The sequence below is a fragment of the Diorhabda carinulata genome, chromosome 2 (assembly GCF_026250575.1).
Source record: "Diorhabda carinulata isolate Delta chromosome 2, icDioCari1.1, whole genome shotgun sequence".
Taxonomy (NCBI): Eukaryota; Metazoa; Arthropoda; class Insecta; order Coleoptera; family Chrysomelidae; genus Diorhabda; species Diorhabda carinulata.
This window is the reverse complement of record NC_079461.1, coordinates 14,025,480-14,053,001: the sequence shown is the minus strand read 5'-3', so window position 1 is coordinate 14,053,001 and position 27,522 is coordinate 14,025,480. Positions and strand designations below refer to the sequence as shown.

The 27,522-nt window shown below is 30.6% G+C and overlaps 1 protein-coding gene across 5 annotated transcripts in view; it reads left to right on the top strand.

Moving 5' to 3' along the window:
• LOC130903921 (proton-coupled amino acid transporter 1-like) overlaps nt 1-27,522 on the top strand; it is a 106,853-nt gene that overhangs the window by 6,145 nt on the left and 73,186 nt on the right. The window contains exons 1-2 of one of the 5 annotated variants that reach the window (XM_057816312.1): nt 14,533-14,650; nt 17,311-17,371. The exons of 1 other annotated variant lie outside the window; for it this stretch is intronic. Coding sequence is in view for 1 of the 4 variants with exons in the window: in XM_057816308.1 (XP_057672291.1) it covers nt 14,876-14,922 (47 nt within the window). In the remaining 3 variants the exon portion in view is untranslated. Of the gene's footprint in view, nt 1-14,532; nt 14,651-14,845; nt 14,923-17,310; nt 17,372-27,522 lie in introns of those variants that run through there. 3 more of the 5 variants (XM_057816313.1, XM_057816310.1, XM_057816308.1) reach the window with 3 other exon arrangements.

The window sequence follows — 27,522 nt, the reverse complement described above, 5'->3', positions numbered from 1 at the left end:
ATTTAATGTAGTAACTATTGTAAGTAAATTTTATTATTGTAATACATTTATAAATATTTCAATATTTTACTTGATCATAATTTTAGTTCTAGACGATGAATACATAATTATTCGAAATATATCAAAGTTAGTACACTTTGGTGGTTGATATTTCCACATTCCCCCTACGAAAACGTTTAAAATAATAATAAAAATAATAATGTTAAAATTGACATATCGACCTACTTTGGTCTTTCTCAGAATATTTTAATTTGTATAGTGCTTGCTTCATGATAGGAGTGCAACAATTTTACAAGTACCGGAAGCTATCATCCCTTTTAGATGTCCGTCCAAACTGCTCTTTTCCAATAGATAGGTAGTTGATAGTTAATATTAGTACCATAATTTGAATTTGAAAATTTTCTAGGCACAAATCAAATCCTTGGACTTAGAAATTACCTTTTTTTCCTGGTCAGATTTTTCTAAACTTCATAGTGATATTTGCGTAAGAGCTACAAAACCAGGAAGCTATTCTAATAGCAATTCCTTTGATTACACTAAAATTTGTTATAATTAATTTAATAGTTATGTTTACACCAAGAATATAAAACAAATAATTGAAAACATCGGATTAAGGTAAAAATTGAACAAAAACTATAATATTGTTATACTTAAATAACATCTGAAACGAGGCTGATTGTCGAAATGACTTGATGCCTAATTAAAAATATCCGCCGTAGGGTAAGTTTCTAGCAGATTTATTTGCTTTGTGAAGTTATTTGTTGGTTTTTAGACTCCAATATTTTCAATTTTATTGCGAAAATAGTAATTAAAGAGCTGCTATTCATGTGCGAAATTTCCTAGCAGAAACGTGGATTTGTTGGTTTTTTCGACTATGCGGTGTTATGATGCTGTGGTGCTGGTAACTGGTAAATAGAGTCTTAACACACGATTTAAAATTTTCTGGATTGTTCGGACGCAAAGCAGTCACAGATGCACAGTACCTGTTGAAATTTCACTTAAGCTGGGTTTAAACAGTGAACAAATAAGAATTAGTCTGACTATTGGTTAATACGTGAATTTATAGTGTCAAAAATAAGCACAAAAATATTCATCTTATTCAAAAGTAAGGGATAACTATTACTAATAAAACTAAGTTAAGATTTATGGGATATTTCGTATTTTATTTAAGAGCAATCTTTTCAAAATTTGGTGATTCTAGTCGTATTACACACAAGACTATATACCTACCTTAGATATATAATATTACTTCGGAACTCAGTACTTGTTTACAAATTTCATTTTGAAAGGATTGAAAAGCACTTTTTTGGCATGGACCGTAGTCATTCAGCGATTAAAAAAAGCTAATAAGCTTGTTTCCATTTGTGTTTGAGTTTAGAAATTAGTTGTTAATACCCAGTATGCAACAACTGTAAAAATACTCAGGTTAGCTGTTCTCTTAAATTGCCCTATTGGTTAGATAATTCTTCTTCTCCCTGGAAATATGGCATTCGCTTATATGATTCTTTAGTTATTGAATGATAAAGAGTATTCTTGAGTGTTTTGAAATGTTCTTCAGGTCAGATGGCTGTGAAGGTTCTACTTGTCAGTAAGGTTCATTGTGATCATTTTGTGCAAAGATTCGTGTTGGAGTGTTTGCAGTAGACTTGTGATGGAAAGTGATGTACTCTTTTCTGTGTGGTATACGATGATTCTAAGAATAATTCCAAGGCGGGGGCAGTACGATCAGACTAGATAGGTTGTGTAGTTAGGTAGCTTATTATTATTTGTTGTGGAGCTTCAACTTAATCTTCTTATCTTTTGTTACTATTACCTATAACAGCCAATCTATAACCTGTAATTAAAGGATTTGGAATAATTAGTAGCATATTTTATCCAAAATTCTGTGCTTTACTTTTCTTGAAACCATTCTGTAAACCAACATTATCATTAATTAATAAACATAATTTCTTCCCAAATGTAATAGCTTTAACTATGACAAACATTTACGTGAAAGTGATACCAGGGGTTTTAAACCAGTTTCTGTGTAGGGTTAAAATTCTTACTACAGTGCTAAAAATTATAGTGTTTCGAAAATTATTGAATGTCCAATTTTTTTATTCAATTTGTTTTTGTTGAGACTACACAAAGATAAATTTGTTTCTACAAATGTTAATTCCTTAGATAATGTTTGAAAGATCAACTGATATTTATTACATGCATTAAGATTCAATTTGTACGAGCTATATATTGGGTCTCATTAAAAAAACACATACAAGGCAATGTAATGAAGATTTTTGCAGTCACTTGCTGTAATATGTGTGTATATAGTTAAAAAAATTATTTTATACAATCACTTAATGTAAAATACTACTAACAAACCTTACTAACTTGAGAGAATCTTTGAAATTACTCAATATTGAAAATCATTCGGCAGTTAATGAGTAAAATGACTTTTATATTTCTTTTCCTTCAGAATATACTTTACCTCATCTGGTTATTGTATTTCAATAGATAATTGTAAATCTGCAACTATGAATTTATCAAATATGTGAACCAGTGCATTTCAAATTTCAAGTCATTCAAGTGTTTTTAACAAAATTAATTGGGAATTATGCATAATTGGATTCAAATTCACCCAAGTTTTGATGATACACTGCTCTCCAAGTAACATAAATTTCAGATTTTTGTTATGTTATGTATGTCTTTTGTTCACTTTTCTATATTTGAACGTTTCGCTAATGACCCGAAAAAGAAATGAGATACTTATTGTGGTTTTAGATGAAATTAAAAATATTTGTGTTATGTGATTTAGATTAGCGTGGTTGATAAACTTCAACTGAATGTTTTTATGATCAATCAAGATGAATTAAGCGAATGGAGAAGTTTCATGATGCTGTTAATATTATATTTAACGTGATGGTATTAAAATATAGATCAAAAGTAATTAATTACTGAAAAAATTTTTGAAATCCATCTATAAATGACTTAGAAATAAATTATTGAAGTTTACGTATTTTAGTACGGAACGTCTGTGGTTACTGATTCGCCTGTGACGTCATTTGACCTATTCACCGCACCACGAATCATTCAAGTATTAGTTTCCGAGTATCTTTCTAAAAGATATCGGTAACTTTTCACGAATTTCTTCGATAGGTGGAAAATAAACTGTTTCAATCGGTCAGCTAGTACGGAAACAGTTTTATTGAATATTTTACTTACTGAGCTTTTAGAAATATCAAAATCTATAGCCAGACGAATTTTCTTCAATGATATTAAAATATCTCTTAATGGACTAGCAACACTTTCAGTCTCTCTTGTGGCAACCCTATATAAAAAATAACGTTTTTAGTTATTTTGTTTATGGTATCATTGCAATATTGAGGCTTGATTGTGTTTGAGAAGGAGCTAGCTGAACTTGTACTGTTCAGTAAAAAATATTGATGCTTTTGATTGGGAACTGCTTAGAGAAGATATCGATATTCTTGATGGAGAGTGCTGAGAAGATTCATAAACAATTTAGGAGTATTTATTTCCTGTATTTTTCGCACTGTTCCTCCTTACAATTGTTTGCACTGCTTGATTTTTCTGTGACGTTTTCATATTTACTTGAACTCCTTTGTTTCTCTTTTTATTGGGATGATTATCTGATTCTGTAAAAATAATGGTCTCTGGTAGCGGATCCTCTATTTCATCTAACTCCATTTCATCACACACAATCATTTCAAAAGATTGAAACGAAGATGATTGACTTGAAGTCGACGGTACTTCTTTTGTTAATAGATTTTCATAAAATTAAATTCGACGTCTTTTTTCATACACTACTCGTTCTTTTGGAGGTTTCATCGCCTTTTGACAGTCAAATTTATGAGGACATATGTTGGCTTTTAACTTCAATGTTCCCCCAACTAGTCGATGTTCAACTAAATTTTCTGTGTCATTTTCAACCTGTAAATAAATTCGATATTCACAGTACTTACATACATATGAAGTAAATAACAAATATATTTACATAAAATATATAGTTATTTTTACTGAATAAGTTATTCCGGACCTACTTACGATTCAATATCGATTAGAAATAGGCACCTATTATTAATAGTTACTTACATCAAAATGATCTTCACACACATATTTAGTGCTTTTAGGGCCAAGTAAATCACGCTTCATTACTTTGCACCACTTTTTCCTTATATTATTATGTTATATTATTTGGTACACGAAAAAAAAATTTATTGGGATTTTTAACTGTTGTGCTTTGACACATAGGAACAATACAATATTTGTAGGCATTTTTTTTTAACTTCTGCCATCGGGTAATAAACAAAATGCGAATCGAAGGGCGCAAGCAACTACACAACAATACATTCGTACGTACTCAGCGAATACGTGCTGCATTGTTTAGGTCAAATGACGTCACACGATGGAGCTCCGCGTGTAATAAAATTATTCTTGCAAGCGCAACTTCAAAGTCCCATAACTTTTTAATTTCTTGAGATATTTTATTAATTCTTTCACGTGTTTGTTTTATTTTACTTCAATTTTTATAATTTATCTATATAAAAAAAATGAAAACTTCTTCATTGTTCGACTTCGAAATCAAACAGGCTGAAATCTCAATTGCAATTCATGAAATATATAAATACCACCCTTTTCACCCATATCCCTGAGTGTCATATTATCTAGGTTCAGGAGGAAGTTATTATGTGACGTCAACTTTCATATCTTGGCGATATGTGTTCTCATAGCTTCCTTCCATTGCGGTTCTTGACGTTGAGATTCACTAGAATTGAGTTTTAAAAATGAAGCGTTATAGCCTAAGATCGTTAAAATTCTACGTCAACGGAGTTCACATGAAACAACTATTCTTTTTATAAAATAGTCAATGACGTTATGTAATTTCGTCGACCATACTATCAAAACTTGGCCGACCGTATGTTAAATTGAAATGAAGTAAATCGTTAAATCATTATACACCTCCCAGTAATCTATATATTGAAAAGATCTGGTAGCCATTGCACACTTAACCGAAATTTTTTGTAAATTAAATACATATTCTTGATTGAATAATCTTGATTTTTTGGATTGAAAACATGTTTCATATTATGATAGAGACCAAAATTAGGTTTGCTATAGAAAAATTTGTAATTTATTGAAATAGATCTGAATTTAAAGTTATTGATTTTTGTATCGTTGACTTTTTGATCTTTTTTCTAAAGGCTGAGATGTCTTTCCTATGTAAACAGTGTCACAATTTTTAAACAGCATTTGATATGTTATTTACAATTTCGTCAGGATAATTATCTCTTCTTTTTTATTAGCTAAGAATTTAAATTCAAGATCAGGTGGATAACTTCATTAGCCCATTTCATAAGCTCTCATATTTTTTGTGACAAAGGATGACATGAATTCAAGTTTAAATATCCTGGAGATCAAGTTGGCTTGTGTTTATGTAGATTTCACCTAATTTGACATCAAGAAAATTAAATTAATTTTTTTAATAATTTTATTTCATATATGCATCAATGCAATTATATCGAAAAAATAATGAAATATTTATATTAAGTTTGCTTCAGATAGTTCTCTCAAGATCTTCTATTACTAATTGTGCTTTATCTTCACAATTGGAATAGGAATATTTGTGAATAAAGAAACTTTATTTAGCAAAATAAATACATAATCGTCAGGAATTTGGATTTTTCTAATTATTTTCCGAATTCTCATGTCTTTTAAATATAGGTAGTTCTTATATTAGTATAAAGTTCAATTCAAAATATTTTTCAAATTGGCCCAAGAGGTTTGTGGAGTTTTGATTCACCACATGTTTTAGGAAGCATGAAATTATGAATTTTCAATTTTTCTGGATCTAGTAGTAAAATAGAAAGATCTGAATTGGTAAATATCTGAAAATTTTCACTTCTGCTAGTACTCTTTCTTCTATATATATATATATATATATATATATATATATATATATATATATATATATATATATATATATATATATATATATATATTTAGGTTATTCCAATTATGGATGCTACCAATGAATAAAATTAAATTTTTGAAAAATTGATCCAGTTTTGTTGGCAATTGCCCTATAGCTGCCATTTTACATTTTCAATAAGTTTAAATACTATTTCCAGAATGGGCTTTATAGAGGAGTAAATTATTTTTATAATTATTTTCTCTTCAAATTTATCAACTGATCTTTTGTTTTTGATAATTGCTTTATGGCGATGCCCTTAATTCATATGGAATACCTCTATTTTATTTTCTTCTCGTTCCTTTTGGCGGGGATCGAATTATATAGAAGGCACAACTGAATCGATCTAAGCGTACGATGTGGTCATCATTAAATCATGCTCCTAATCTAAATAAACAACTGAAAATTGAATTTGTTCATAACAGTTGTTGTGTTATGAGTGCAAAAAAAGTAAATGTGAATTTTACTTTCAGTATCTAAGTGGGAAGTGGATAACAGAAATAAATGGATAAATGCAGTGACGTCTTTACTCAGATATGATTATAACTGTCTTTGAATATAACTATAGTTTAAATATCCTTTTTGATATGTCTTATAATATTCATTAATTATTATTATTTTTAATTCATTTATTATATTATCAACTTCTATTTGAGGGTTTTCAAGTATTCTTAGCGTTAATAATTGAAAGTTCTAAGTATTTTGAAATTAATTTTTTGAACTAAATTGATTGATTATAAATATATAATTTAATTAATTAATTAAAGTATCAAAAAATTATTTCTCACAGTTTGAGATGTTAGTTGAGAAAACTAGCTAATGACTAATGCTTATTCTGGCTAGCAAACTTCATTTGATACTATTACTATAAAAGCAGACGAATTCGATCTTGTCCAAAGGCATTATCTTCAATTTAATTTGTGCAATGGCTACAGCTATTACTGTTAACTGGTCTATAATTTATTTTAAGTAAATAAAATTAATTCGAATGTTTTAATTAAGGTGGACACAAAATTTTTATAGGCAAGTTGGCAGAAATTTTTTTGAATATTGATAATTTTATTATACAAATAGATTTATTTTGTTTTCAATGGAGGTAGTATTTAGCAGCCGGAACTTATACTATTAGAATGTTGATTACCTTCAACTGTTAATAGGCTACTTTTCATGTTGTGATAATGAGTGTTTGTAATATTTTGTGTTGCTCTACCTTCTTCAGAATTTTAGAATGTAATATTATATTATACCTTTTAATTAATTTGAAAAGGATACTGCTTTTCCAAATTTTTAACAATTTGTCGCTAACTAAAAATTATTGATTAATAATTATAGTTCTGAATGTGAAACTTTCAGTTATTAGTTGTTTCAATTGTTGTTGTTAACTAGCTAAAAACAAAAACTTTTACCTTGGTAATATATTATTATGACGAACTCGTCAACAACATGGACCGTGAGGTCTGTCCACTTCAGGAGGAGTGTGCCGGCTCTCGAAAACCGGTTGATGTTGTTAGTCCACATGTTTTTATATACAGCGCAGATTTGTTTATATCGTTTTTTAGAACCAGTTTGAAAAGATGTCTTTCTATTTTTTTGTTTGCTTACACTTTAGAATTATTCGAGCAATTCTAAATACTATAAATACTATTTTTTTATGAGCTAAGAAGTCAGTAAATAATCTGATATCATCCTGAACACATCAGGATAGACAAACGTCGTATTCGAATAAATTGATATGTTGATAATTAGATGAGTGTAGTGAAAGTCTTAGTGTATAGTTTAATGCTTAGAGAGCTTAGAATATATGGTGTTAGTTTATAACCAACGTAAGAAAGAAACGTGTCTATGGTCCACTGCACCGTTAAGGAATAGGATAAATAAATAAGAGAAACATAACAGTATAAAATGGCTAAGAAACTTGATCTTCCAAAATTATATAAGAACAGAAATATGAATTGTTCGAAAATTTCAGATCATCGACGGATTTTATGAAATATATTGGACCCTTAAATATTATTTGAAGAAACTGATCAGAAAGAGAATTAGAATAGATTAGAGACATTAGAGATCTATGAATTAAACCTGACATAGAAACCATCATAAGGAAATTGCTAAAGAGAATGAAGAGTATGGTAATTAAATGATACAAAAAGGTTTCACCACTGGAAATCAAGCTTGCAAAAAAATTTAGAATATAAAACGGTAATTATTTTTTAAATAATCAAAAACTGTCACCATAGAAATTCCATTTATAATATCAATAATGTTAATAGGCGTTAAATAGTACTTCGTATGCTAAATCCAATGGAAAGTTAATCTAATCAATCTTTCAGTAGCGACTCTATTCAAAAGTATATTAAATCGTTGAAGAACTAACCTGTGTGTGAACTAACTTGTGTTCTGAATGTATCTTATTTGTCTAGTATGATTTATTTTGCGCACAATTGACAAAAGTATAAGTTTCATTGTTATCGTAATTTCTTATAAAACACAATATCGACTTTTAAGAGTTTTTTTTAAGTGTCTGGTAGACACAAGACACAGACTCAGAAAGTATTGTGAATCTACGTATGTTATATGTGAGTTGATCACCTATTATAGAAATTACAAATACAATGTCGCAGTTAAACGAAACAGTATACAATTATTGATCGCCTCTTTAACTACCAGAGAGTTAAGAGCAACTTCACATAATCAAATTACTTGGAATAATAAAACTTTGGAGAGCAATATGATTTTCTTCGCACTCTTTCAACTACCATACGACCACTTGAAAGTATATCGTGATGAAATGTTCTATACTCAATCTCTAGCACGTAGTCAACAATAATAGTGACTTCTGGCTTCCATAAATCCAGAGGAAGTACCTAAACATTATAAAGGGGGTTGAAAAGAAGAATAAATTATGTTATATACAAGAGTCAGACAATCTCATTTAATCATTCTTAATATTGTAATAAATATACAAAAAATTCACCAGAATATTTTCGTCCTCCCTATTGAGTAACACAACGCTATAAATATTTATCATGTACGTTCATAATACGAGTGCATAAATTTGGTCAGTTATTAGTATTTATGTATATAAACAGTTCTTTTACGCCAACTTAGTGGTAAATATCTAAAGTAGTTGGCATCATTTATTAAATTTTGGAACGTGGTTTATTTTTCAATAATTGTTATTAAAATCAAATAATATCATTATTTCAATTATATCAACTTTAAGGAAGCATAACTGTGACCCTGGTTGTAATAATAAATCACGACAAAAACGTGGATTTAATGTGAAACTGAAATTATATAAATTGGTTTGGATGTTTTTAGCCGTATGAAAAATAGTAAAACGTAAACGGTGAATAAAAAATTATGTGTAAGCTCGCTAGTCATCAAAAATTTATTACAAAATTGAAATGAAAGATCAGATTTAACTTAGGAATATATTAAACTAAATATATGATGATTCTCGTTTAATAATAAAAAAAAACTTTTCAACTTCTTTCCTGGTTTCTGGTCCTTGTTTCATCAATAAGAAAAAAATTGGAAAATCGCTTCAAGCGCCTCAATAATCGTGGATTATTCAAAGTTTGGAAATTTTGTGAGTAATGAGACCAATAATTTGATATAAATCACCAATTCCATTAATTTAGTAATGGAGCATGGTTATAATATGCATGTCAATAGTAATGAACAGAATCGACTGATGCAGGTGTTGAAAGTATTATTCCTAAACTTGTACAACGAAGCATAAGTTGTCAAATGGAGATAGTTATGGACGAAACAAACTATGATTTAATATATTTTATTTTTACAATCTTCACTAACGCAACGATATAACCTCTGCAATACAGATGAATACTCTAATTAAAACAATGGAAGATAAGAATTAAAAAGTAAATATACCGATTTCAACGGATATCTGCAACTAAAATTGTGATTTAATTCATGTGAATATCAAAAAATCTTGCTTTCCCTGACCTTAAAATGTAGCGATTTCGTTATTTCCTCGTATTGATGAGATATTTTTCATCATCTGCTCCTCAATTAACGATATTGATGCTGATGGTTATATTGATAATTACTGTCTTACTGGAGGCACAAAATTATAAAATATTTATAAAACTTACATAATTGAAATTGATTAATATCCAACAGAGCAAGTAGAAAGTCAAAAAAAAAAGCGTTGAATAGTGTGGAAATAGGAACAATAGCAGTATATACGAGGTGTGGCGATTAAGTAACGAGGCTAGCGCTGCTACAGAAAAAGTACGCATGCTCCAAAAGTTAACGATCATCACCTACTTAGCCTGAAGCCTACTCTTCCAAATGCGATATCTACCATGTCTCTGGACAAACCAGTCTATTACCAGATACGTTATTAAATAGCCTCCTGTTGTGAATGTAGAATAGATTTTCCTTCGATGTGCTTAGGATTTGATTGATCTTTCAATTTGTCACAACCAAACTAGAGATACTAAAGCTGAATTGAAATTTATTGCTATGCCGATTTGATGAGTGATTTTAAATATTTAAAACAAAAACGAAGGAAATGTGTAACTAACTGCATTCCTTCTGGTAATGCAGTAATGGTAGTAATGTAATATAAAATTTGGCCGAAGCTAGGCGGAAGAAGTTGAGATTAATATAGATAGTAAGTGATATTCAGGATACGAAAAAGAATTCAAAATACAGCAGTGACTAACCCTCTTGTGTGGCTGTTAATACCTTCATTGACCTCATTACATTTGTTGAAATTATAAATAAAAAAAATAGTACACAATCAAATAATACACATATGCCTCCAAACGAATTCATCAAAGCTATAGAAATAACACTTACAACAACATACTACAAATGTGAAAATGGAATATAAAACAAATTGATTGTTGTGCTACGGGAGTATCCATCTCAAGTATCATAGCATATTTAATTATGAAAGATCTTGGAGAAAACCGTCTTGCGTGAACTTAATATAAATATTCCATTCAACAAGGTAATAGAATTGATTTTCTTAATGTTACATGATATTAAATTAACGATAACAAAATAGCAAAATGTTATACAAAACTAACTTGGTACTCAAGTTTCAATTTATGTCATCCTTTGTATCAAAAAGGATCAGTGATTATAAGTTCGGTCGATAGAGCTATCCAAATATTAGATCGCGAGCTCAGATGATTAGAATAAACTAAACAGATCAAGTAATGATTGTGACGCTGTTTACATAGTGCAGACATCTCAGCATTTAGAAAATAGATTGGAAGGTCATGGAAATGATTACAAAGCTGCTTCGACAAACCATGATTCATTAAAAATCATACATTTAATTATAAAAATTCCTGAAAAGGTATCAAATAAAAGAAAAAGATCATTTCTAGAAATGATTCACATACCTACATAGGTACGAGAAAGCTGTTCTATTTCAAAAATTTTAATGCATCTAGGGATAAGTTGATTGCTACATATTTTTGAAATGTGATACGTATGGAAAAACTTATTTATTTCGTTAAAACAAACTTTCAATTTGATATTATTCTCATTTTAATATTCATGTTGTGATCACCTATAACATGAATATCAAAATGGAAATGATATAATCACGTAAATTGTCAATATCAAGTCATTTTTTGATAGACTTAGATAGATCGAAACTTCAGTTTTTACCTGTTATTTTTAACTGATTTTCTAGCAAAATCGAGATCTAAAAAGTATAAAGTTCAAAAATGTTACTATTACTGCACAGAAAGAATGTTGTGAGTGTCAGAAACTTGGAAGGGAAATATTTTCATAGGATAAGACTATATAAACTTAAAAAATTGCCTTTTTAAAAGTAACTGCCTAGCTCGGCAGTATGCTAATATGGATACAAACACCTATTGAGTAGAGCGTCCACTGAATCGCTGATCGGAACAGTCTGGTACAGCAAGGTCAGCACTGCCAGTTAATCAGTCACTGCCAATTGATTCAATATTATACACCCGCACACGATCCATGTATAGGAATAGAGCAAAAGGCCAAATATTGAAAAACAAAATCAAGCAAAATAGCTTGTCCGATTCAGAAGAAGAAATTATTATATTATCTGGAATGTTTTCTGATTCTATCCAAGATTATTTAATTATTCAAAATACCTGCATTATGACAAATCTTTTCATCCCATTTTGATTTTGTAATGCCGCTATTTTCAAATCCATTTATATTCAAATATTTTAGCCTCAGGTTACATGCTATACCTAATAATCAGCCATATATTCATTAAATATGGTATTTTCTACATGAACATACAATGAAATGATATTTATTTATAGCATGCAAACTGATTGATTTATTTCACATACAACACGAGAAATGATTGCGTATCCATGAAAACGTTGATTATAACTGGCTGTTGAATAAGTTCTGTTTTACAAAAGACGTCATATCAGGTTTTTTGGTTAATTTTTTTCAGAGTGATATTATTTTATTATAAACAAAAAAATTTCATGTAGGTCAGTCAACTCAGTCGTGTATTCCAGTTGTTCAAAGTTGACTGGACACACACTGGGCATACCTGCTGTAATGGAGTTCTTGGTGTTGGGTGCAACACCACAATAAAAGCATTAGCGATTGTTCAACGTGTATGAAGATTCTTCACTATAATTAAGTCATACATATTTTAAAGACGATCAGCATAAAGGAAGAAGAGATTAAGTTGAAGCCTAAAATCATCTCATTAGACAATGTGAACAATATTTTTATTGAAGTCATTTACAGAAAGATCTGCGCAAAATCGATACCACCACAATATAGTGAAACATTAATGGCGATAGGTCGATAGAAATCGGCAGTAAAGTCGCTTTTAGGACTGTAGTAACTGAACTAGAATTCGCTTCATGTTCGACAGTAGTCGATTCCACGTCAACCAGCTTATAAGCTTTTAACATTAAGAATAATTTAAACTGTTCTATCATCATCAATATAAATAAATAAAAAGAAATAAGTTTGCATGCCGTTTGTTGAAAAATGATCATATTATTCAGCTATGTAACTAAATGCGGCACTCATAACCTATTCTGATCGCCTAAGTTCCAAATATTTTCGCACGTATTTTTGAATATAGACAATTTCGAAAAAATGTAATATGTAACGCGGCACTAATATCCACTAGTCTCCATTACAATCCAAAGATAATCATTTTATTGTCAATTTCTGATTTCTTACACCTTTTATATATGTATATGCTTCTACGAGTAAATAGTCTTGATTTTAGGTCTCTCTACTATAAAATTATTTTTTTCACTGAGGAGACCTAAAATTAAGACGATTTAGAAACATAAATATATAATCACAGACCCGTGTGTACTCTTTGTGGGTGTCGGGTGTGTTTGTCTCTTTATTCATGTACAAATTTTTGTCACTCTTTCCTTTTTCTAGCTTTTTTCATAGCCTCTCTCCGTGATATTTTTTTTTCTCCTAAAATTGCGGCATTCTGTTTTCCCAAAATTTCTTTAGGCGTTCTCTTTTCCATTTCCATAAGTTTCCAAATTCTTTTTGAGTGAGTGCTTTTGAGTGAGTTTGCAGCTTTCGCTGCAATGTGAAATGACAGTTCGGGATATTGATTTATACACGTTCATTTTGGTGTTTTTTGGTATTTCTTTTCTTACCAGAAAATTTCTGTTCAAGGCATAAAAATGTTTGATTGCAGTGCTGATTCTTTCATTCACCTCTGCTTCTTGATTTCCAACGCTCTGTATGTCCACGCCTAAATATTTGAAACTCTTCACTTGTTCAGTTGTATTCTTTAAATTTAAGGTCTTCTTGATTCCCCATTACCAATATTTTTGTCCTCCATATATTGATATTTATGTTCCTCAATTTTGTTGCTTATTTCCATGATAATAAATTGTTTCAATTCTTCGAAATTTTTAGCGAACAATAATGAATCGTGAGCAAAAACACATTCAGAGATTCCAACTAATTTCATGTTTATGTATCCTACTTAATAATTGTTTATTGGTCATTATTTATCCTCATCTAGTTCCTTGTTGTTTCATATGTACTTTTGATGTTGTTTCTCAATTTGACTTCAACTTCTCTTTGTTGTGAACTATCCCATATTTGGTTTGTTCGAATGCTATTAAATGTTTTTTTATCAAGATAACATATGCCAAAAATTTCATACGTGGAAATGAGACGAAGAGGATTTCTCACTTCGGTAATTGAATCCATCAATTAAAAATTCGCTGCATTAAGCTTAGTTAGTGTACTGAATAATAAAATCTTCTTCAAATCATAAAATCGTATTCTCATTGAAGAGCAAAGCTTATAGGTAGCTAAAGTTTATAGAAATTTTTGAATAAAAAACTGACCTAGAGTATATACACCTATGCATTAACGCATTAACCGGTGTTAATTTCATGAGGACTTTAACGCATATACCTCAGTTAAAGTACTATCCAGACTCTGAAGCGGTGATTTAAAAACTGATATTTACTTCGCAATAATTCAAAATATTATTATTGATGATGAGCGAAAAAAATGCGCGAGATAACACGAGCAGGGACAACAAATTTTACGATTGAGACAAGACAAGTAGTGTGCGCTTTTATGTTGTAAAGTGAAGGTGTGTGAAACCTGACCTTTATCGTTCAAGTGTATTAGTTTTCTGGTACCGCTTTTCGCAACTGCAGAATTTACTCTGTAATTCACCAGGTGCGTTTTAGTCATAATTGTTTTGAAAATCGTTCTCATTTTTTAAATACTCACACGGTATGTGTTTCAGAATTTACACACATATTTCCACGAAATTCTGATAATACAATTCTCGTGTGGACTTTCAATTATTGATTAATATTTATTATTTAATAGGTACATTCCCACTGTGATATAATTTCAGTTTTTACTATAGTTTGCTAGTATTACATTAATTGCCTCAACATGGTTGATTTAGCGTTGTTATTACTTTTAATTACAAATAAAAAAAGGTAATACCGATCAAGATATTTAATACGCTTTTTTATCGTGAAATGTTATGTTCACATTTTTATTGTTTTTATTCGTATTTTTAATTATTAGGGTAAAGGAAATTTTAACAAACTTTCCCGCAATATTTTTGTTAGGTAATTCATTTCTGAAAAAATATCTTTTAACTGTTGGTTTATATGTACGCATACACCATGACAAATTTCAAAATTTGTTAATAATTATTACTTTCAACTTTTACGGTTTATTTGACATTTGCATAAAGATTTAAATGCTTGAATATTCATTTTGTTTGCTAATGTTTGAAGGCAAATTGCTTATAAATTTATAATTTAGCTAGCTCTCAATAATTCGATTATGCGTGAGCAGGTCGTTGCTCATCTTATAACTTCATTTGTTTATAAGATAATGTTTCATTGAAGTGTTACATTCAAAAGGAATAAATGATTTGACTTTGATTTTTTGGCAATATCCCAATCAGATTTACAGTAGGCTATTTCAAAAATATCAATAATTGTTTTTTGTGTACAGAAAGATTTCTCTCTCTCTCTACATCTCTCTCCCTCTCAATTTTCCTTATAGTACAAACTTTGATATTGAGATTTCGGTTATCATCGCCCATATAGTGATTTTGATTTGGTTAGAATTGTGGTCTATTCAGATGTTGATTTATCCTATCGTGAAATTTCTCATCGCATTGTTATGACGTTTATGTGTCGTGTGAGGAAGAAGAAGGTAGAGAAACGCGAAGAAGAGCAACTGGTCAGATAGACCGATTCGATATGCTTTACAGAAAGGTCTTTACATTTATATTGGTATATATGCAAGTGTCGATTTTTAAACACTTCAAAATGGCAATTTCTTTCTATCCGACTTCTGGTAGTGCATGGTGCAAAACACTAAGGGACGTGCTCAGACATGCGCTTTGCTTAATTTCATAAACAAATGAAACGAAGTATTTTCAGAAAGTAGTAGGTGCGCCAAGATAATTTTGTAATGACTACTTATATCAAATTCTATCACCATAAAATATTTACATGACTGATATTAAGCACCACACGCTTTTTCACATTAAAATGAAATATTTCATCTACTTTAACTTTATTAAAAGTGTGTTTTTACAGTTTTTCCAGCTATTATTATTATCAAACTTCTAAGAGAAGAAAACTCCTGAGGTCACACTTGTAAATTAATATTTAATTCACATGTTTTATTATTCATCCCTATATCTACGCGCCTACTTAGAATATTCAAAATCATCCAGAAATATAAGATCCTCTGGAAGAAAAATGATAGATATACAAAGGAAAAGTTCAGTGGCGTACAAAAAATATGGCTTATACATAATAGAAAATTATCTTTTCCAACGGGAGTCTGTGAATTATTACATATAACTACAGTATTAGTAAACAGATTTTATCATGTGAAAGACCCTTAAAAACTCAATATCGACATTTATCAAGTTATTATATGGAGACTGATTTATAATAAACTTATTTATCAAGATTACGATTGATAAGAAATAAAATCGAATAAAAAAATAGAATCTTGAACTTATTTAACAACAATAAACAAAATAATGAGTGATTCGGCTAAAACTTATTGTATTAAAATGTGAAAATCACAATGAATGTTCATAAGCACCTCCTTCTGTTATTATAGTAATTGGCCCTGATCCTTCGATACGCAAACAGTTGCATGGCATTTTGTGTTACGCCGTTCCATGATTTTATAGTGAGGTGAAAACTAGTGAACCGATTATATTTTTATTGTTGTAATATGATTGTTGAGATTACTTATCGCTAATTGAAAAAAGCATATTTATTTAGCTCTTCAAAATTTGTACCAATTGTCGGTAAGAATTTTAAATGTATAATATTTTAAATATCTAAATAAAAAATGATACTTGTAATAAAATGGGAAAAATGATTTATTTTGTAAGTTTTTTGAACTATTTTTCTATTCGTTCAAAGTCGGTAACTTTTCCAATAAGTGAATGAATTATGCGACTGCTATCTTTATTTGATAATTGTTTTTGAGCTCTCTTTCTAAAAATACCGCGTTCTTCTATTAGGAAACTCAGTAACGCTCATGTTGTCTGAGAACGTTCCTTGATAGTGATAGCACTAGCTCAAATCAGGTTAAAATATCATTAAACTAATTATTATATGAAATCCGATATTTTGATGTGCTCAATAATCAACTTCAAAGATGCCGTTAAGTACATACCAAACTAATATTAGTAGAGTGTTAAAATAAAAAGAAGTACTCAATTTTTTAATAATTGTTAACTGGCTTTTTTGCAACTGGAACCAATTTAGGAAAACGTCAATCCATAAAATTTATATCAGCTGCAGGTCTGTCTATATGATCAGTTCTTATTGTTCCAGGTCTTACAGTTGCTAATGACCACCACAACAATTTCAAACTACTATTTCTCATTTTTATCAGGTATGTGTTGTAGTTATTCCGTAGTACTATGTTTTGAAGATGGGAAAATAACTTCTCATTCTATTTAAAACTTTTCGTATCATTTCCACATTGTGAATATCTTCTTATCAGCTTTATCAACCAATTTTATGTCACTGTGTGGTGAAACTTCAAATTATGGACCGTCTATTTATAGTGATTTGCGGGTGGGGAAGGTGGAGCAAGCTTATGCCCTCCTCTGAAAGGGGGCTACGAAGAAAAGTTTTAGCCTATGTCGAGTGTAAATCAGTACTGACCAGTATAAATTGTAATTATATTAGTGATTTCTCCGCGTCCCTGGAAGGAGTTGCGAGGAGTGCCCCCTCCCCTGGGAAAGAACTGCGACACCCTCCCGTAAAAGGAGCAAAAATTTTAAACCGAAGTTATTGGGTGTATATTAGTACTGGCCATATGAAACTTATGGATTGTTAACTCTATAGTTGGTTGAGGGTTACAATAAAATACAAAATGATAATAATAAGTTTCTTTATTTCTCAAAAGAATTTTACAGTCATCAATCATCCTAAATCTAACCTAACCTAAACGAACATAACCGAATCTATCCGAACCTTACATTACCTAACCTAACTTAACCTAACTCAACCTTACTTGACCTAACGTAGTCTTACTGACAACCTAACATAATGAATTATCCCCTCAGCTCTGACTTCGCTCGCTCATTTGCGACATGGTCAACGTTTCTAGCATAACGTAACCTACTAAATCGAAACTCCTCAGGCTTTGCAAAATAAAATATTAGCTCTCTTGCTGGTCAACGTTACCAACCTAATCTAACCTACCTTACAAACATAGTCGGGGTGCTTGTAGGGACAAACAAACCAGGATACTTCGCCGCTACCTGGCTCGTTATTTATATCAACAATTCAAAATTACGTATATAAACTCTTTACCTCATGGACTATTTGCTATAAAAATATGAACATCTAATTCGACGGTCCATAATCTAAAGTTTAGCCAAGTTCCTTATCCGAAAGATAATTTAGTTTTTCAAAATATTCGTCAGTCCCGCGATTAATTTTAGAAATGTTTTCTAGTTGCCTGGAATGATATATTGTCTTTTTTGTAATTGCCTCTTAAATTTTGGAAAACTGTGTGGACTTTTTTCATCGTAGAGCAGTTATTTTTGTATTATTCATCTGGTTACACTGCAAGTTATAACAACGTCACAATTTTTTATCTATATCATCTAGATTTCGAGATATCTTACGCAATATTTCTTATGCTGAAATTTGAAAATTTTCTGATTTCTTAATAGAGTGAGAGCCCGGGAACCCCAGATCTTCGTTATTTTATAAAAGCTGAAAGTTTGTTAGCGTATGCTCCAAACACATGTAAGAACGATGAGCCATTATGAAGTTTGGGTGTTACCTTGGCTTTGGCAGAAAAACGGTACTAAAGATATGTGGAATACCGAAACACATTCAACAAAAATAAAGTGTGATTTTTTGGTATTATCTTTAGAATGTTATTAAAAATCACGTCATTCATTGCTAGACAGTTAACCCATTGACAAAAACACGTAATGTTCGTTAAATTATAATTCTACTCACGGTATAGTACAAAAGCTGATTTCTATATATAATACTTGAGAAATAATATTTTTGCTAATTTCAACCCCTTGCCAGACAATCATGTAGGGTAGCTATAGAAGCAAGCGCGGGGCAGTATATAAATAGGTAGGTGCAAGTGAGATTGTTCTACACTGTACAGTTGTTATTTCTACTCCGTATGTTTTTTTGATAATTAGTACATGCTTATATCAGTTTAAATAATCTTATATGCTTTAAGTATTATTAATTTAATATCCATTATTATTCAACAACTTAAATATTTCGAATAAATATAGATTATACAGTTTATTCAATTTTAACCGTTTATAATACGTACATTTATGTTCGCAATTTATTCATGTGATTTTTAGAAATTAAAGTAATTTTTTATTTAGAAACAAGTCATGGGCGATGGTGATATATTAATTTGTGATAATTGTAACAAAAGTTGTGGCAAAATCATATTATTTTCTGACGACACATTGAAAAAATGTGAATTAATTTTAAAATTGAAAAAAAAACATAACTTAAAATATAATGATACAATAGCTCCACATGAATATACAGAGAGTGGTGATCACTGAGAATGTTATAAATCATGAAAAAAATACCTAAAAATTTTGAAAAGATTGTTGGAAAAGATGAAAGTATGATTCAATATCAGGTTCATCGAATATGCCGGAATTGATTGTATCACACCCACCACAGAGCCTCAACCTTCCCATGCAGCTGTGGACATTATTGACAAAATTAAAATGTGTGTTTTCTCGAAATCAGCATTACTTGATGTGTAATAGACAGCAACATCAACCAGCTTAAACCTTCTAACATTAGGAATAATTGTAACTGTTTAGTTACCATTTTTATAAATAAATGACAAGAAATAAGATTTGAATGCCGATTTTTTAATGTTTAGCATATAAAATCAAGAAGAGTATAATGAGTTGTTAAGTAGATTGGAAAGTATTACAAGTTGGAAAATGCACTACATCACTAAATGTATCGTTCAAATATATTAGAAGTGAATAGCATCATCATCACGAGTCACACCAAGAAGCTCTCATGAAATTAGTAAAATTATAGAAGAAGATATTATCAATAACGGCCTTTGTCATTTATTGATTTATTTACATGAATTATATACTGATTCGTTGGAGAGAATTTATGCAGCGAATTCCCTTGAAATTGATCTTACTTTTACTCCTATCCATAATGGTCAAGTCAAAACGTCTAAGTATGTTATGCTAGGTATGACTTTGAAGAATTTAAAAAGAAATAAATAAATTATAGAATATCAAGGAGTCGAAAACTTGAAATAGAAAGAAAGAAAAAATTTAAAAAAACACCTAGACTTATACTGGATTGGTTTATGATAATTTTGTCCGCCTCTTTGAAACTATTATTGGGTGAAACACTTTAAATATTCGGAAACATTTATCGAAACATTGAATTAAATACATCCGAAAATTCTTAAATATCAGGCAACGGTTCCCACTTATAGAGTCAATTCTCTACAGGAGGAGATAAAAAACTTTTAAGGCAATAGCTCTAAAAGAAATTCATTATCCAAAAAAACCAAACGTGACTGCAATTAACGGCTGATGAAATTAAACATAAACTCCCCAATAATTTACAATAATTATACTTTAATTGTAAGATTTATGATATTGACACTTAATTTTCAGTAATCTCACTCGCACCCACTGTATTATATACAAGGATAAGCTTATATACTATAACGTAAGTAGAATTATAATTTGATGAATATTAAGGGTGTCTAGCAATGAATGAGCTGATTTTTATAACATTCTGAAGGTAATACCAAAAAACCACACTTCATTATTTAATGAATGTAGATCGGTATTTTATATACTTTTAGTACCGTCGCTGTCAAACTTTCAGTTTTTGTAAAATAACGGATATCTGCGATTCACGGGCTTATAGACTAAAAGGACTCTACCATAAAAATGCGTATTTTTAGTGAGGTTATATATAATAAACATGAAATAATCTATAATCCATATATGTATTACTTCTATAAGGACAGTTCTTATGGGAAAAAACGTCTCTATTTTACGGTGCCAACAGTATTCATTTTTTCTCTCGTTGGAAACACTTAATCTATATTGCGCCTGCTTCATGTGCGCAAAAGATGCGCAGAACTAACTGAAGAGCCCGGGAAAGGGAGAAAACGATACAAAATTTGTTTCACTTCGGAACACCTTCCACTTATAGAAACGATTGCGTACACACGAAATCATTTGACTTTGATTTTATTTCTTTTTTATTAGTAACTAATTTCTTATAAGGAAGTTATAGGAGTTTTCCATAATGTTCATTTTTATATTTTACTTGTAATTTTGTTATATATTATGTAATTCGCTGTATACATTCAACTTTGTTGAAATAACTTGTACGATTTCATCAGATAATTTTAAAATACATACAGGGTTTGTCCGGAAAGCAATAGGACTGATTTTCTTCCGCCGCGATTGTACTTCAGAGCGTGCGCGCACCGACTGGATTCGGTAGAGGGCGTTCCTAGCTAACAAACGAGCGGCTGGTCAGTTGCCTCCGAGCACCTGGAGAGTCAGGACAGGCATTTTCGCGCGACGTGTTTATGTGAGTTGTGCAAGCTGAAAATGCAGCGTTCGTTAGAGCAGAGGTACGCGATTAAATTCTGTGTGAAACTCGGTAAATCTGCGACAGAGATGTTTGATATGATCAAGCAGGCTTACCCAGATGTGGTTAATGACATTGTGACGGAGCATTTGAACATGCGCAAGGTGTGCGCGAAGATGGTCCCAAAAGTGCTCACTGACGACCTGACTAAGGCCGGCATTCCAACGCTTCCGCAGCCGCCCTACAGCCCAGATGTGGCCCCCCCGGACTTTTGTTTGTTTCCTCGCCTGAAAAAGCCGGTGAAAGGCAAGCATTTCGAGACGACAGAGGGGATCCAAGCAGCATGCACCGCGGCTCTTAAGGCTATTCCGGAGAATGCCTTCCGTGACGCCTTCAATGCTTGGAAATCGCGCTGGCAGCGCTGCATCGACGCAGAAGGAGCCTATTTTGAAAGTTTTTAAAGAATTGTAACGATTGGCTCAATAAATTTTTTTAAATCGACTCAGTCCTATTACTTTCCGGACAAACCCTGTATATACAGAGGTGAAATGTTGTATCTCAATATATAATTTTATGTATATCAATAGTAAATGTAACGACAGTTTGTTTTCCTTCACTTTTCCTCACTTTCATCACTGAATTCTGAGATATGGTTTCTCCATTTTTTCTTAATTTCAATCGTAGCTTTCACATATATAAATCTGTTACATTATCAAAATCACTTATTAATAGTGGAATAACTTACTGATTATACCAAGAAGTGACTATGAAATTATTCTTTGGATTGTCATAAACTCTAAGGTTACGTAATGAACTTCTCAATTATCTCGGAAATGACTTCCAGAATTTTGGTCCATAGGGGTTTTGCTTTAGCCAATATTATGGTTTGAATTGTTGGTAGATCTCTCGGTTTACTGAAGATATAATGAACTTTGAAACCCTCAACAAATTCTCAATGTTTTCATGTACATTCCTTATAATCTTATTTCCATTTTGGAGTTATGATTACATTTGTAATATCTCTGTACTGTACTGTGCTGGTAGATAACTCGGAACAAAGTCATTCTCAGAAAATGCTATTACAGTAAAAGATATACTGGAATCATTCTTTTCTTTTATTTTTAGTCCAGATTTTAGTAGTGAGCAAATTAAGAACTTTATAAATAAAAAATGTTACTATTTTTTTAAGAAAGAGATGCATATTTTAACTAAAGCTTTACAGGGTTTATGGAAGAACAGAGAATTGTGAAAAGTTGGAATAATGTTTCAAAAAGGCAACAAAAGGGAATTTAATAATTATGAAGGTATCACATCACAGTGCTGATTGTGGATTTGAGAGTTTACGAAATAACATTACAAATTCGATTCAGAAAATACTAGAAAACTAGTCAAAAGCTCCACATGTAGCAAAAAACTGAAAATCAACCAAAATGTGTTTCATATGTATAAAAAAGGGCCTGAATCAGGACTTGATTGATTGAATTTATAAATAATATAAAATATAAAATTTATGGAACAACTAGGAACCATGTAAAAAAAGGCGATCATCAATACGAAGATATTACTTAAAAAAGGCTTAATCCAGGGAGGTATAGTTCAGCGTTATTTACAATGTTAATGGATGATATATTAAAGAAGTGAAAGTTGAAGTTAAACAAATACAAATATTATATAGAATCGGTAAGATCGGAAGATGGGTTGTAAGAGGATATAAAAACATTGAAACACATGATTATATACATGAGAAAGTTTATAATTATGGTAGCAGAAGAAAACCTCATGATTGATGTACACGAATTACAATTAGAACAAGAATTTGAAATATTTGGGTGCAGGAATACAATGTAATGGATGACAGGAGACATATGTAATCGAAAGGATCAGTGTAGGATAAAAAAAAACAAAATAAACGTATACTGAACAATATTTAGACCAGTTGTTAAACCATAGTTATGTTAGTTGTGTATTTGTAACACCTAATAGTGGAATTTAAGCTGCTCAATGTAGTACTTACGTAGAGTTGAAGATGTCTCTACGAAGGATATAATACAAAATAACGAAAAAAAGAAAATCATAGGAATAATACTGAAAACAGCAGACTGAAATAAAGAATTTGATAAGCAGAGTAATAGAAAAGCAAAGGAAACATAATTAATCAAAAATTTAGGGGAAAACGAATAGCATGGGTAGAGGCTACAATGGAAGTTACAAAAAAGTGGATGGAGCTTGTGTTCGAATTCACTAATGTAACTACTTATTTATACGAAAGTTTTAATTCGTTATTTCTCAGATGTACCATTGTTATAAATTTCTTATTTCTTAGACCTTCTGATATATTAATGCATCTACATGTTCTTGGTTTTAGGTCAGCTCTGTTTTAAAATTAGTTTTTTCTGATAGTTTTTAAAAGAGGTAAATTTTGACATTTCGATTTTTATTTAAGTCTTTATCAAAATATGATATTGACACTGACAATTTCCTTATTTATATTGATCTATAGATCACCTTCATCATGAATATCAAAATAAGGATAAAAATTAATTAAAAATTAAATTTGTTAGAATTTACAAAATAGAGAGAATTTTTGAATCTTTATTAAAAAAATAGAACTGCATTAACAAACCATGAGATATCAAAGAAACATAAATTTAATTATAAAGATTCAAAAATTATGGTAATCGGGTATAAGGGAAATTATTTTTTTATTTTTGAAAATAAAAAAATAACGATGCTCATTGAATTTTCAGATCATGAAAGATGTGACATCAATGTGAATTTTGCATTAATATTGATCTAATTACAAATTAATCACAAATGAAAACTAATTTTTCAGATGAGTGACACACATTTTCCCCAAAATAGAAAATAAAGGTTTATGAAAATGGTGAATAAAACGCTAAATCATTGAAAATGTTCGATATAATCAATTAATAATATTTTATGAATAGATCGAATAGTGAATAGTGAATAGGGAATAATAATAAAAGCTAAATTTAGTAGAAATTCTTCGAAAATGTGGAAATTACATGGCAGGTAGAGTTATGAGAACTATATCAAAGCACATCTAACGTTCGTTTTTGAAATGTCAGTCAAGCACTTGATATATTACACAATACACAATTATACTGAAAAATTTCTTTATCTTCTGTTGCTATATTGGCAGAATCGCCATGTGATGATTTCACTTTAACTACTTATATTCACATGATTTATGGAGAGGTTATCAGGCATATCTTGATTTGTTTGAGTAATTTTAAGTAAGTCTCTCTATTGAATCTTCCTTAAAATCTCTTTTTGAATCTGTATGAAACCGAATGCAGATATTTTTTATCGCTATATCTCCTCCCCATTTTTTATTTAGTAATGAGATTAGTGTGCGGAAGATTTGTAATACACAACAATTCGGACCATTCATCCATTCATAACACTTATTCGAAAAATAGCAAGAATATAACTTTTCACTATTATGCAAATTTGAGACAAACCTTCATGAAGTTTGAATTTCTGTTATAGTAATGAATATAATAGTAAAGTATTTTTTGGTAACCAGTTATGAAAGGTTGATCTTCCTGCTTAGACGTTTCTTTTGCAACATAGCGCCAGTTCATTTTCGTGCACATTAGCAAGACTAAATAGACCCTTGAAACCAGATTTCAAAGATATCAAATGAGTGGCAAATAGATTGTTGTTAAATGCTAAATGTTAAATAACAAAATGTTATTCCTTCTATATCTGATTATGAAAAATTTTATTTTAATACATAAAGTATATATTTTAATACAGAAAGTAAACATTCAGAAATAGTATGTCAGCATAGGGCTAGTGATTTGTTCGTTAGATATATACACTTGTTTTTCTTACAATACGTTGCACTGAGCCATATAAACAAATTTTAAACCGTGGTAGGCAAGTGGATTGCCCTCCCAGAATTGCCTACTAGAAAGCATACGCCAAAATGTGAATATTTTTGATTTGAGAATTTATGTATTCTTATCATGCATTCGAAATGTCGTAAAATAACAATATCTACAAAATAAGTGAAGTAAAAATCGACTAATGATTTCAAAGAAATAAAAAAATGCAATATTTCTCATCTCTGTATTCTTCTAAATAGAGCTCCAAAAAATATTTCGAAAACATCTATTTTTAAAAACATATCTACTACGAATGTTTTCCAAAGAGAGACAACTCGAGACCTAATTTAACCTAGAGCATAAAAAGTTTTTATTATGAATATTTAATTTTTTATTAGGAAGGTGTGTTTCTCTATTATTTTTTTATTCTTAATTCCGCATTCTTAAAATGTTATTGAAATTCAAATTTCAATTACCTTGCTCGTAATCTAATTAAAGATTGTGGGCTACACCCTTACTAATAGACAACTTCTCTTTGATAATTCAATTTGATTACGGATCGCTCAACAACAAATAAATCTTCATTTGGCGTACACACTCTAAAAAATATTTTAGCTGATTCAGATAATGATAATGGAAAGCATTATAGTGTGATGTTAAAATTTACCTAGAAATGTTGTACTAATGATTTGGAAGGCTATTGCTGGTAGCAGCTGATGATCACTTGTGTATATTGGAGATAGCGTAATGGTTGGGTTGTCTTTTTCAGGAATATATCGAGGGCTGTCTAAAAAGATTTCAACCTTACATTGAAACAATGCAATTTCCGCATAACCATTTTGCCCCATAGTCTCTTTAAATCTATACACTTAGTCCAGCCATGCTCTAACATTTTTAGCACCAAATATGAGTTGCCATATTTCTCCCCAAAATAGGCGCATACTTCTGCGGTAACTTCATCTGATGAAAATCTCTGTTTTGTGAGAAAAAGTAAGGATAAACCATAGGAAATTGTGAGTAAGGTACAGATCTGGTAAGTACTGTGGCTGGTCAACTACTTCGAAGTTAAATTCGTGGATTTGCGTTATATTTTTGCAGTTTCTCCCTTTATCTTATCAAGCAATGATGTGTAATACTCTTCTATTATTGGTTTTGATGACATTCATAGAACATAACTTCATAACCATCTGTTCTTTTTCTGTGCAGAACCGCCTTTTGCAATCCACTGTCTTGACTGTTCATTTCAAAAGTATAGTAGTGGATCCATGTTCCATTTGCAGTTATCGAAGCAGAAAATACGACCCATTTTGCTAACACCATGTCAATAATGACTCTAAAATGTTAATTGGGATGCTCTAACCAAAGTGCAGATAGCTCACGGATGCATAATACTTTTTGAGTCAGTACATAGCAAATGCGTTCTTTTGATATCTTGCCTTAATCAGATGGTTGTCCAGTACCATTTGCTGAACTTTCCCGATAATATCGTTGATTGTCGCAGCTTTTGGCCGACACGAATACATATCGTCAATCAAGCTGTTAAGCTGATATATAGCTACGTTGGAATTTAACTGCCCAAAATTTCACGGATATAAATGATGGCATAGAGTCTCCATGAAGAGTGCCTTATATTTAATATTTAAAGAAGGCTCTATACTCAAGTTTTTTCATTTTTAAAAATCTTCACAACGACTCACTTAAACAGAAGCTAAGGATTGAAAATTGCTTAAATGTAGGTGAGAATCTTTCAACAAATGCTCATATATATTTCCTAACTAAAATTGATAAGTATAATAACTTTAATTGGAACTATCCTCACTGATTTTGGCGCAGCTAATCCACGAATTTAAAGGGGCTTGGAACTAGGTTCTACCATCGGACGCCAACCATTTCGTTTAGTCTAGTTAAGTTGTCACCAAATATATAATGATTTTTTTACGGAGTACATGATATTATTTCTCGTGAATGTTATTCATTCTTTCGTATTTACATTTGTTACAGTTTAATAATTTGTTGTTCATATGTAAAAAAAGTACATGAACAGTTAGTGGCAAAGGCAATGAGTGAATACATTGTGAGACGTATT